This window comes from Chelonia mydas, chromosome 11 (genome assembly GCF_015237465.2).
Source record: "Chelonia mydas isolate rCheMyd1 chromosome 11, rCheMyd1.pri.v2, whole genome shotgun sequence".
In the NCBI taxonomy this organism is placed as follows: domain Eukaryota; kingdom Metazoa; phylum Chordata; order Testudines; family Cheloniidae; genus Chelonia; species Chelonia mydas.
The window spans coordinates 37,601,448-37,614,946 of NC_051251.2; the positions used below are offsets into that span (position 1 = coordinate 37,601,448).

General features: G+C 45.2%; 1 protein-coding gene across 2 annotated transcripts in view; it reads left to right on the forward strand.

The window, feature by feature from the left end:
• Window positions 1–8,334: 8,334 nt before the first annotated feature.
• Window positions 8,335–13,499, forward strand: part of CERS6 (ceramide synthase 6) — a 214,792-nt gene continuing 209,627 nt past the window's right edge. The window contains exon 1 of one of the 2 annotated variants that reach the window (XM_037912354.2): window positions 8,335–9,180. In XM_037912354.2, coding sequence (XP_037768282.1) covers window positions 9,011–9,180 — 170 coding nt within the window. In that variant the 5' untranslated portion in view covers window positions 8,335–9,010. The remainder of the gene's footprint in view (window positions 9,181–13,499) is intronic. The other variant, XM_007056603.4, reaches the window with a different exon arrangement.

The following is a 13,499-nucleotide window of genomic DNA, read 5'->3' on the forward strand; positions in this document are numbered from 1 at the left end:
GACCCACCCCTCATCCTGGGTCGTAGGGCCCAGGCCCAGAGGGCTTACTGGCCCAAATAAGATAGCTTTGTGTGTAGCGGGAAGGGTGAGTTGGGCTTGAGCCTGACTCTGAGTTTGGGCTTACACTGCAGTGTAGACATACCCACAGTAGATCAACACAGATTGAAGTGATGCCTACAGTGTTGGAGGAACAGTAGAGATTGTATCAGTGCTCCTATTGTGGGAATATACCTGACATTTGTTATGGAAGTGTGCAAACTGGATCGTTGGATCCAGGTGCTGCTGGATGGGCAGGGAACGGCTGATGCTAAGAGGGTTTCTGTCACTTCTGGTCATTGTGATAATTTCTTTTGAAAGTAGACTTTGTCCTGATCATCCACGCTTTTCAAATGCTGAGGTAGGATTATCAATGTTAGGTATTTATATGGCCCCTGATTCCAGCACATGTGAGCGCCTCAGAATTTTGAATGTATTCATCTGCACCCCCACCAACCCAGCCCCCGTGAGGTAGAGAAGCGCTATTATCCCCATTTTACAGATGGGGGCACACAGAGACTAAGTGACTTATCATGGCCACACAGGAAGTCTTGGGCAGAGTAGGCAGGTCTCTAGCTAGCACTGTGACCACTGAACCACCCTTATTCTCTAAGTTGGAACTTACTGCAAAGAGCTTATTTGGGTTCAATGGGCCTACTTGAGGGGCAGGACCTAACCCCATCTCTAGGAAGCCAGCCTTTTACATTAATTAATGCTCCTTTCCCATTTGATGACTTACACAATGACAGAGGTGTACAATGCAAGCACTCAATATAACTTTCATAATGTGGGGTACAGATGTGATAAGTGAGATTATTACATGCAGCAGCCTACAAGCATTTCAGAAAGTCTAAACCCATTCTTATAAACTCAACAACATCTATTTTAACAATGCTAACGCACAGCTGAGCCAGACTGGTTTCCAGCTAGGTAGTTGTCATAAACATAAGCTACGGGTAGCATAAATTCCCTCCTCAGCAGCTGTAAGGAATAGGAAAGAAGGAAAGAAGATACTTTCAAATCTGGGGGCCGGGGGGCGGGAGAGTAGGTTTTGTTTGTGCTTTCTTTGGTTGTTTCCTCTCTGGACAGAGAGAGAGACCAGGCAGGAGAAACATCTCCTGAAAACATACCTGAAATGATCCATCCAAGATTACAAAAATTGTAAGTAAGGGTAAGAAAATGCATTAGATTATCTTTTGTTTTAGCTTGTGAATTTTCCCTATGTTAAGAGGTAATTTCATTCCTGTTTTGTAACTGGGAATCAGAATCAGAGGGGAATCCTCTGTTTTTTAAATCTTTTTATTTACCTTGTAAAGTTACCTTCCATCCTGATTTTGCAGGTGTGATTCTTTTACTTTTTCTATAAATAAAATTCTTCTTTTAAGAACCTGATTGATTTTCAGTGTCCTAAAAACCAAGGGGTTTGGTCTGTGCTCACATTGTAACCAGTTGGTTAGTATATTATTCTCAAGCCTCCCCAGGAAAGGGATTGAAGGGGCTTGGGGGAATATTTTGGGGGAATAGGGACTCCAAGTGGCCCTTTTCCTGAATTTTTGTCTAAATCACTTGGTGGTGGCAGCAATAGCGTCCAAGGACAAGGAAAGGATTTGTGCCTTGGGGAAGTTTTTAACCTAAGCTGGTAGAAAGAAGCTTAGGGAGGTCTTTCATGCAGGTCCCCACATCTGTACCCCAGAGTTCAGAGTGGGGAGGGAACCCTGACAGTCGTGGTCAGTGATCAATTGAGGCCTAGGGACCTGGCATGAGCTGGCACCTGGTCTGCCAGCATCATATCACCATTATGTGGTTCCATGGTACTTATCATCAATTAAGGAGTCTGAGCTATGGAAAATAGTATAATCCCTAAAGCTACGCTGTCTTTGCCCTTTTCACTGTATATTCCCCAGACATCTCCTGCCAGGCTTCTTGCTACCATTTTAAAGAAACAGTACACACATCCTCACGCCCTTGACCATGGAACTTGTTTCCCCTCCCGCTATATTGGTTGACCAAAGCCCAGAATTGATGACCTTCAAGTCATGCTGTAATGCTCATTTATTTTTCCTGGGTGGCTGCTGAGTAGGATTTGGGGGTAAAGAGTTAAGCATCTTCTGCTGTCATATGAATGACTGGTATTTTTGTTTAACTATTATTTTTAACTTTTGTATCTCCACAGAGGGTTGACACCAGTGTTTTTGGGAAACAGAGCCACTTTCATTACTCTAATCGTATGTCATCTGCTGTTGGACGTTACTAGTAACGTCCTGGCTATAAATTCCTTTAGGACATGAGATTACTACATTAGAAGACACTGTTTGAAGTGCACTGGGCTGCACTTCATGGGTACAACTAGTTTGGAGGACAAAGGGAAGATGTGGCCCGACCTTTAACTTTCCTGTTGATATCACTCTGTAAACCCTGCAAGACGCAGACATTCTCATTCCTTGTTTTTCCTTCGACTGATTTTTAAATATAGTTGCTCCAATTCAATTAGAAAGATTTAATTTATCTTCCTCCCAAATGTCCTTCCCATCCAAATACACTTATCTGTCTGCTGTCCTAAGGGTAATTTTATTTTGACACAAAAATAAATTATACTGATTTTATAAGAGAAATTAAAAACTCATTTATGATCATTGTTGTTACATAACATTGGAAGGCTCTTCTTTCATTTACATATATCTCCATGCCTCCCAATTATGTAAACTGGGGATAATTCTCAGCATTGATATGAGAGGCGTAATTGCATAGGGCTTGTCATGCATATTTCTGCACTGTGTAGACAGGGTGTAATTTCTAAAGCTCACTTACATGTGTGCTATTTGGTCCAGATAGACCCTACTGGGCACAGTAAAAGTTCCATAGTGCACATTAATGTAGTACTGTTTCACACACTGGGGATTGTTTAGTGTGCACCAGTAGGATCCATGTGGACCAATTAGTGTGCAACGCATTTGTGTGCTTTAGAAATCATACCCTGTTGTGCGCATTGCAGTGCTGTGTAGATAAGCTCTAAGCTTCAGAAGAGCTCTGCACCCACAATTCAGGCCTGATTTTCAAAAGAGCCCAGCTCCCATTTAGGCACCTCCATAAGACTGTTTTTGAGATGTTTGAGTGCAATGTTTTACAGTAGTATTATGAATTATTATTAATATGGCCACTGCAGTGACAGTTATTCCAGCTGTTTATGTGATAGCTTATAAAAAGTCAAGATGTGTTTCTTTCATCTCCTTCATTAAATCTAGTGGCATATTTTCCAACTACCAGTGGGAGTGAGATACTTCAGTACTAGCCCATCTTGAAGCAGATGTGCAGTGTGAGGCGGCCACTGGCATTTCCAGTCTCTTCCCTCACGTGGGCTAATTGTGGGAGGAAATGCTGGAGCCTAGAATGGGCAAAACCTGTTCAGTGTAGCAGGTAACTTCAGAAAGGTGTCTTTATATTGCTATGAGCTGGGTTAAACCTTGTTATGGGTTGAATTAAAGCATGGCTGCTGTTGTGATACAGGGGCCTGCAGATGTACCGTAATTGTGAGCTCAACTGTAAAAAGTAAGTAAATGGTCATAAAATGTCACAATAACCTAAAACAACAAATGCTGATGGGAAAATCAAAACAAACCAACTCAATTTCTTCCAACAGAAAGGCCTACTGTTGTAACTCAAGGACTGTGCTAAAATCATGCCAGGCAAACGAGAATAGTGTAAAATTGGAAATCAGTGAAACAAAACTGGGATGTCAAAAATTAGCCCTAATTGGTAAACAAAGTAATGAGGGGATGAGCTAATCCACCCATCCCTCTCTTTGTGGGGTCTTTAAAGAAAGAGACTTGGGAGAGAGAATGGCTACTGGAGTGAGATTCACCAGCACGGTGGCTGTGATGCTTCTCGGGGTACCCAGGCCTGTCAGTCACCTGGAGTACCACCCGCCTCCAGCAGTCTATGCCAGCTGGATGTCAGCTCCATGACACCACCAGCCTATCAGCCACTTGAGCACTCTCCTTCTCCTGCCAGCCCTGCCTTTCCCCGCATATTGACCATAGGTGCACCCTAGCCCTCCAGTCCCTTCAAAGTGTCCCCCTGCAATGGCTAGCCGCTGATCACTCGATCAGAAATCCCAGGTCCTCCATTCCCAAAGGAACAGTGCACCACAGTTTACCAGTTTTGTCTTATACTACCATTCCTGGATAACACACAGCCCTCGAGTTCAATTACAGTAAAAAAACGGGTAATTTATTTACAAAAGACTAGAGATTCCAATAGAAACAAGTGTGAGTGATGGAAACAAATGGTTAGGCTTTGTCTTCCCGTGCAGCGCGACAGCAGCACAGCTGCACTGGTGCTGCTGTAGCGCTTTAGTGAAGATGCTACTATGCATGACGGGAGAACTTCTCCCAGTGGTGTATTTAATCCACCTCCCTGAGAGACAGTAGCTAGTTTGACCGGACAAGTTCTCCAGTCAACATAGTGCTGCTTACATGGGGGGTTAAGTCAATATAACTACGTCGCTCAGGGGTGTGGATTTTTCACACCCCTGAGTGATGTAGTTATACAGATATAGGTCTGTAGTGTAGAGCTGGCCTTCCATACAAAACAAAATCATAAAATGTGAACTACAGCCTACACATATTAATAGTTACCTGAGTCAGTCTTTCATCGTTATTCACAGACAGGGTGATCCTTTCACTGTCTCATTGTTCCTTTTCACTTCCAAGTGGTTTTGATGTTTCTGTTGATATGTTGATCAATTTCCATTAACTTTTTTGGGTTGGTGCAAGGGTAGACAATTGAGCAATACCTTACATAATTAGCTAGCCATGGAGTGGAAAGTTACAAGCTTTCAGTAGAGACGTGACATGCTACCTTTGTGGATAAATACCATGAAAGAGGTGTATCAGGTGTAGTGTAGATACATCTCTCTGTCACAGGTGCCGCCTTCACTGTCCCCTTCATCCTAATCCTGAAAGATGTCCTGACCAGATCAAGCCAAAGAGAGGAAGACAAATGACATTGTTACCTCCTCCAGCTCCAGCTTCATCCCAAATATCAGTTGGAAAGCAAGACTTTGTCAGATTCCCACCCGCCCCCCCCGAACACACACACACCTGTTGTGTATTCTTTTCCTTCCCCATCTTATTTCTTCTCTTTCCTATCCCTCTCCTTTTTCTTTCTGTTTAATAAAAGTCTGGCTTAGCCAGCCACAACTGTAGATTTTGCAATACTGCTGTAAGTCTGTCACAAACACAAGGCAGCTAAATGCAATGCCCTAAACAGCCTAAACCTGATACAAGTTTGCCAGGTCATCAAAGTGGTGACTATCCCTGTATGCTGTGCTTGTGTTTCTCCAGTAATAGGGTTGCAAGTATCAGTATCTGTTAGTCTTGTTTTGTCTTCTAGGTCTAGGAAACAAAATCGGACTTTAGCAACAACAGCTTCAGCCCATTTCAACTTCCTTCCTGTCGTTCCCCCCAAAAGAACAGGTATTACTATCTTTAATAACATCTAAAAAACTGTCTGATGAGGGATTTCCTTCAAAAAGTTCTCTACAGCTAAAGGGAAAGGGAACAAGGGATGTTGTTACAATCAAAGCCTTACTTAATAGTTTACATTTCAAATGTTTTAACTGTTTTTCTTTCTCCTCTGTATCTTTAATAAAAGATTAAAATGGTGTTTAATAGTATGTTTGCCATGGTACTAAGCAAGCTAAGGTCTCTGTTTACCTTGTTTCGCATTGTTGACCGGTGACTGGGTCATGGTAACATGTTTAACTTGCTGGGCCACTTTATTCCATCTAAATTAATACAGTGTGAACTTGCCCTTCATTTAAGATTGATGTAAGAGGCAGCTAAGGGCCTCACCTAAAGCAAGGTATAATGGAGTCTGCCCAAAATAGGACCATGGGGGTGGAGGGTTCCAGCGGGTAAGGTTTTGGGGTGTGTATCTGTATGGGTATGTTTACACAACAGCAGGGAGGGTACTTCTGATGTTGGGTTTGTCTATTACTGAGACCACCAAGTGCTCATCAATGCTGAAAAACAGGCCCAGGGTCTGTATCCACAAAGTGACTTAGACATTGCAACGTGGAGCATCGTGGCATCTAAATTTAGGCACTTAGAAAATCACAGAAACAACTGCAGTCCACAAAGCCTGAGTTGGGTGCCTAGGTTCCCTCTACAATGAATGGGGAGAGATAGGCACCTTTGAATGAGATCCACAAAAGATAGCACAGTAGGTTGGGAGCCACCTAAGATAGTCAATGCGAAATGCTGAGGACAGGGGTGTGTCCTCCCCTTTCACAGAGAGCGGCACTGCCTCTCTCTGCTTTGTGATAAAGTTTGCAGATGACACAAAAATTGGGGTAGTGATAAATAATGAAGAGGACTGGTCACTGATTCAGAGTGATTTGGATTGCTTGGTAAAGTGGGTGCAAGCAAACAATATGCATTTTAAAATGGGTAAATGTATACATCTGGGAATAAAGAACAGTGACCGTATTTACAGGATGGGGGTCTCTATGTTGGGAAGCAGTGACTTTGAAAAAGTTTTGGGAATCATGGTGAATAATCAGCTGAACATGAGCTGCCAGTGCGACGTTGTGACCAAAAGAGCGAATGTGGTCTTCGGATGCATAAACAGGGGCATCTCGAGTAGGAGTACAGAGATTATTTTACCTCTGTATTTGGCACTGGTGCGACTGCTGCTGGAATACTGTGTCCAGTCCTGGTGCCCACAATTCAAGAAGGATGTTGATAAATTGAAGAGGGTTCAGAGAAGAGTCACAAGAATGGTGAAACATGCCTTCTAGTGAAAGAGTCAAGGAGCTCAATCTATTTAGTTTAACAAAGAGAAGGTTAAGGGGTGACTTGATTGCAGTCTATATGTGTCTATATGGGGAACAAACATTTAATAATGGGCTCATCAATCTAGCAGAGAAAGGTATAACACCATCAAAAGTCTGGAAGATGAAGCTAGACAAATTCAGACTGGAAATAAGACATAAATTCTTAAGGGTGAGAGTAATTAAGTACAGGAACAATTTGCCAAGCGTTGTGGCGAATTCTCCATCACTGACAATTTTTAAATCAAGATTGGATGTTTTTCTAAAAGAAATTCTCTAGGAATTATTTTGGGGAAGTTTTATGGCCTGTGTTATAGAGGAGTTCAAAATAGATGATCACAATGGTCCCTTGGGGCCTTGGAATTTATGACTCTATGATCCACAAACAAAAACCTGTCTCCTGGAGCCAGGCCGCTTAGGCACCTAAGATGTTTCTTGTGGGAATGAGTTAGGCACCTGCCTTATTACACCCAAAATGGCCCGAGAAGGTGCTGCCACTGCTGCCCACCTTGTAACTTTTAGCTCACTACAGCACTCACCTGGGAGGTGGGAGACACAAGTTCAATTCCCCCTCTCCCAGAACAAGGTATCCTAGATCTCCCAGGTGAGTGCTCTAACCAGGGAACTATGACCTGTTCTAATGTGGGGTTTCCTCAGTCTCTCCTGTTGAAGCTGTTCCACTGTGGCTAAATAATGAAAAAGATGATTGGAACAGGGGGACTGGACGTATGGTCCCCCATGTTCCAGCTGGGTGCCATTCTCACTCCCTCTCTTCCTGACTCAATCAGTGGGCCAGAGAGAGAGAGAGAGAGAGATTTTGATTGGGACAGACTTTGAAGGGGACCCAATCCTGCCAGTGGCCGCTGGGCATGCCCAGCGATGCCCCTGAAGTCATAGAATATCAGGGTTGAAAGGGACCTCAGGAGGTCATCTAGTCCAACCCCCTGCTGAAAATAGGGGCAATTCCCAATTTTTGCCCCAGATCCCTAGATGGCCCCCTCAAGGATTGAGCTCACAACCCTAGGTTTAGCAGGACAATGCTCAAACCACTGAGCTATCCCTCCTTTCCTGTCCTGCTCCTGTTTGCAAATCTCTCTGTGGCTTAAGCAGGAACTAGACACACAGACACCTAGAGGGAGGCAGCAGTGGGTATGTCCAGAGGCCTAAACTTAGTTGCTGAGGGAACTTTTATCCTGAAAACTTAGGCACCAAGCAAGTTTAGAGGCCTACAAGGTTTGGCGGGAGTTTTGTGGATTTCAGCAGAGCTAAAATTGGGACTTAACTGCCTACATGCAAGGCTCAGGTGTCTAAGTATTAGGCCAAGGGGCTCAAGTGGGGTACCTCAACTCAACGCTGACCCTGCTAGCTTTAACACTGTTGGCGTTGGGCAAGCACTAGCTAAGCGCCCCCGATGGACGCTGCTGAGGCCAGGATGTGCTGAGTCAGCATAATGTGGGGCTGAAAGGCAGCCTGGGCTCCCTCCAACCTGGATGGGGATTTGCTGGGAGGTTCGTGGCCCCTTCAGTGGACTCAGCTCGTGTATCCAGCCTGCACCCAAACCTACCACCGGAACGCCCCCGGTTTGGGTGCCGTGAGGAAAGTTTCGGCCGGCTCCAGCCGCGCCGTGGAAGGAAAGAGCCACGTTGCCTCTGCAATTTGCAGCCTGGAAACGAGTGAGCGGGAGGAGCAGCTGCATGGCTGCGGCGGCTGGACCCGGGCCAGCCTGTGCGCACTGGGGACGAGCCGAGGCGGGGAGATGCTGCCGAGCCCCCGCCACGCAGGAGCCCCGGCAGGGCGGAGCGGGAAGGGGGCTGCTCTGTCTCTCCCGCCGTGGGAGCAGCAGCACCACCTTGGCTGCCTCCAGCCGCTGGCTGACGTGGGCGGGAGCCAATCAGGGCGCGAGGCCCGAGCAGCCTTGTGACAGACGAGGCGGCCCAAGCCAGCGCCGCGCAGCCCGGGCTGGGGAGCTGGGCGTCGGGGCGCAGCTGCTGCGAGTAAGGCGAGGGGAGGCTCACGGCGGCTGCTCCGCAGCGGGACTCGCACACAGACGCGCATCCTCTTCCTGAGCAGCCGCGCCCCCTCCCCTCCCCGCCCCCCCGGCAGCAGCAGAGCGAGGGGGGCTCGGAGCGAGACAAAGCAAAGATGGCAGGGGTCCTAGCCTGGTTCTGGAACGAGCGGTTCTGGCTGCCGCACAATGTCACCTGGGCGGATCTGAAGAACACGGAGGAAGCCTCCTTCCCCCAGGCTGAGGATCTGTACCTCGCCTTCCCTCTGGCCTTCTGCATCTTCATGATCCGCCTGGTCTTCGAAAGGTAACGCTGGGCAAGCGGGGCCACCCCACCGCAGCCTGCTCCCCGCGCCGGGCAGCCGCCGGCTCTCGCCCCGCGCAGGGGGCTGCTGCTGGAGCGCGCGTGGGGCAGGAGGGGCTGCCGCTGGCCAGCCACGCAGCCTGGCGGGCATGGGGAGGGAAGAGAGGGGGTCCCGTCCAGCTTGCCGCGGGGAGATGCTTGGGCTCCTGCTGCTCTCTCCAGGCTCGCCCGGCCGGGGGAGACACCAGAGGTGGAGGCGCTTTGGAGTTGATTTCCTCTCCTTCCCTGCTCGTCTCACTGGCCCTCAAGCTCATGCCATCGATGCAGACTGTCTAGCTGGTGGGCAGCCCAGCAACATGCCTCCACGTTGGCACTAGGAGGCGAAATTTCATCGGGCATGTTCTTCAGCAGCCCTCCACTCGCTTGTGCGGGGCTCGCTGTGGGCATCGTTTGAGACTGAAGTGTGTTGAAAATGTAAACCACCCCTTACCCCCCTTTGCTGCCTAGTCCTGGCCGTAACCTGCTTCTAAACTGTCACGCGGACCGATCGCAGGTCTGATGGGAGACCGTCAGCTCTTCGGTGCATGTTGTGAAATGTGTCAAGTCCTGGAATTTGCTTGTAGAAAAGAATACATTAGGCAGGGATTAATGTAATAGATCTTGAGCAAGTTTAGTAAAAACTCAGTTTTAGCCTTTAACTTCTGAGCCCAAATGACAAGTTTTGTATATTCTCAATAAGCTCTTTGTAATTGCCTGTCTGTTAATTTGTGACATACTCTGAACCTCTGCCATTCTGGCATCTTAAGCCTTTGATATTAAATCTTTAAAAGTTCTTAGTATTATTGGGGGAAAAACTGAGGTTACATAGAGGTTTTCCCCCACGTGCCAGGAAACAAACTGCTCTAATGAGGAGTTTGTCAATCTTGAACTAAAATTCTGTGTAAACGTCACAGGGTTTTCTTAGTAGAAGAATTTGATTTTAAAAAAAAAGGCTAATGTAAATTACTCTATCTATGCTAACTATATAATTGTATATAGATTACACTGGGTGGCAGGATTGGTTCTTGTAATCAATTGCTGGGGACCTTGACTGTGCTGAAGCTTTGTATTTCATTGTACAATGCACCTTATGATAGCTGCATGTTATGGTTTTAAATGTGTATATTACATCTGAACACTAGTCAATATCAATTAGTACATGTTTGTAAAGGGGCTTAAAAATAAGGGGCTATAATTGCCACATTTTATTTTACTAATTTCTATTCTAATTTCATACACTCCTATTGATGTAGCAATGTATTCAATCATAAATATAAGCAATAATATTCAAAGTGTAATCTAAAATTAGGACTCAGGTGAAGAAAGTAATAAGAATAAAATTGAAACTCACTGTTTTCATCTAAGGCTGTGTCATGGATTGCATCAGTCCAAACAGATTTCTTTTAAAAAAGTTAATATGAAACATATATATCAAAGGGTCATGTTCTTCCAAAGTAAATATTTACTTGCTATGGACATTCAGTTACTTCTGTTTAACATAGCTGTCCTTGAGTGGATAAAGAGATCATTGAATAAAGCAGGTTGCTCATGTGTGCTCATTTCTGGGTAGATTAGTATGCCATGTCAAGAAAGATGATATTCACTTTATCTGTGAAGAACAAAAGAATGGTTCCATTTGCAAACACCTACATATTCTTGGCAGAATCTTCCTCTGTAATGATTACAAGATGTTCAAAAGGACACATGAAGAGTAGCAATTATTACATTCCACACAGGGAATATCTGTATGCTAAAGGTTAATAAAACATTTGGTCACCCTGGAAAGCTGGGACCTACAAAACTCATATCACCTCTCACAAGCATTTCATTTTCCCAGTCTGAGCTAAGGTGTTAGCATTTGCTGTCTGGATTTGTGGTTTGTGAAATGTTCAGCTGTTTTCATTACCTGGGAAGAAATGTTCATTTTGAAAAATGGCCACAGCCTTTGTTGAATTGTTGTCTTTAGAATCATTCTTTTGTGCTGCTTTATTGACTTGCGTGACAAGTGAAGGTGTATTTGGAAATCAAAGCCTTCCCAGTTTTGATTTAGATGTTGAACAAGAATATAATAAATTAAGTAAAACAAAGTACTCTTTACTCTCTCAGTAATGTACAAGAACTGGCCTCTGGTCTTGCCTCTCCATCCTTACAGTTACCCCGTTGTACTGAAGGGACTTGAGGTAAGAGCATGATGTTGTGTATGGTGCCATATGAGCTGCAATATGTAAGCACAGCAGGGCTAGTTCAGGCTGGAAGAAAAGTTAACTACGCAGAGAATTTAAGCCTGAGCTTTGAATTGCCTTATTTTTTTGTCGCTTATAATGCAACCTTGAATTAGCTTTTCATAGTTATTTTCCTTTCTCAAGTAGTTTAAAAATAATTTCAAAAAATCTATTTTATAAATACATAGTTACTCATCAAAAAAGCAACTAATTTTCATAATCCTTCATTGTAGGTAGGGCCAATAATCCACCTTCTGAAAGAAATGTATGCTGTTAGCCAGATGTAACATAACAGCTTCCTGCAGAGCTGTTAGCTAGCATTGGAAAATATATTTGTGTTTCAGTGCTTCTCTCTTTGAAGCCAATTGCAAAGCTCCCAGTGATATTCATGAGTGCAGGTTTAGGCCCTTAGTGTGGCATTAATCAATGTAGTATGGAGCACTTGTAATATTAAAATGGAGATACTCATTAAAACAAGCCAACACTCATCTTGGTCCTACTGTCATTGAACTAAGTGGGAAGTCTGTCATTTACTTCAGTGGGAGCAGGATCAAGACCTAATAATAATTAATAAATTATTATGTAGTAATTTATTTTTGTGAAAGGTATTATTTGGGAACGGCTACTTCTGAGGCGTGGCTTCTGTAAGAAACCAGGAAGTGGAGCCCCGAGGGTGAAGAAGTTGACCCCCAGAGGGTCATGGAGAAACCTAGAGAGGGGGTGCCCGTAAGACTCCTGGAATAAAAGTTTGTTCTTGTTTGCATTTAAACTTGAGCGATCTTCAAGATTTTGGAATATCACAGTAGTAATGAGGATGTTCGACCCAAGTGTGCCTCCAGCTACTGTGCAATTCCCTGTTTCTGTGACTGCACCAGCCCTGTACCTGATGCTACAAGGGGATTCACCCTTGCCATGTACCAAATGAATCGCAGCAGTCAATGTGTGCTTCATGGCAGCTGGTCTGGAAATGGCACCCGAATCTTGCTGGCGCACACTCCTACTCCACGTATTAGGTACCGGAGAGACTTTCAGATCTTTTGCACTCTGGAGATCAGCACTTCATATCAGGAAGTGGTACACTGTCACCCTGCACCCAGCGCTATGCTTGAATGCATTCAGTTTCATCAGAGAGCACAGCTCCCCAGGGCATCAGTCTAGAACTGGCAGTTATATGCAAGTTTGCGTCCCTAACTGATGAGATGATTCAGGATCAGTTTAAGGGCTGGATTTTATCCCTATGTTATGGAAGTGCCTCCTGATGGGACCAGATTCCCTGGCTCTCCACAGGGTGGTGGAGATTCGCTGTCAATTTTAACTTGCAGCCCAGACCCCAACCCCTCCAGGTTCTTCTTCTGGGGCATTATTCACACCATCCAGTGCTGCAGCCACCATGGTACAGTGAATTGATAGAGGTTCAGGTAACCATGTGGGAGTTATAGGGCAGTGCCCCGATCGTTGGTGGGACTCAGGAGCAGAGTGCCGGCATAGGTCCTTGCTGCAGCAACTCCTGGCACTGTTGGAGCTGTGGGAGTGTCCAGCCTCAGGGACAAATATGCCGCTGATGTGGAAAACGTAACCGTTTTGCCAGAAGGTGTTGCTCTTTCCCAGCCATCACCTATATGGATGACCAGGAGATGGAGGAAGATTTCATGCCTGAGGGGATCAACTTGGTGACACGGGACTGGGAGTATCTTAAAATCTGCCCCTGCCATTTAGCGACTGTGGACCTGCTGCTGCTGCTGGACACTGGAACTTGAGTCTTACTAATAAATGATACCACACACCATAGATATTTTGTCTATTTTACCTTGCGGCCAGTGTATTCCATGCTATCTGAATATGGCAATGCAAAAATCGCTTTGCTAGGGATGGTGAATCTCCCTGTGATGTAATATCAATGAGAAGTGGGAGTGTTCCCATTTTACATGGCCCATTCTGGGGCCAACCTTCTCAGGCTGGATTTTTTACAGGCACTGTGCTTTAAGGTGTTAGACTCACAGAACATAGACATCGATTTTGGGGGAATGATTGGAGGTCTCCTCTGGTCTTGGCTGTGGATCA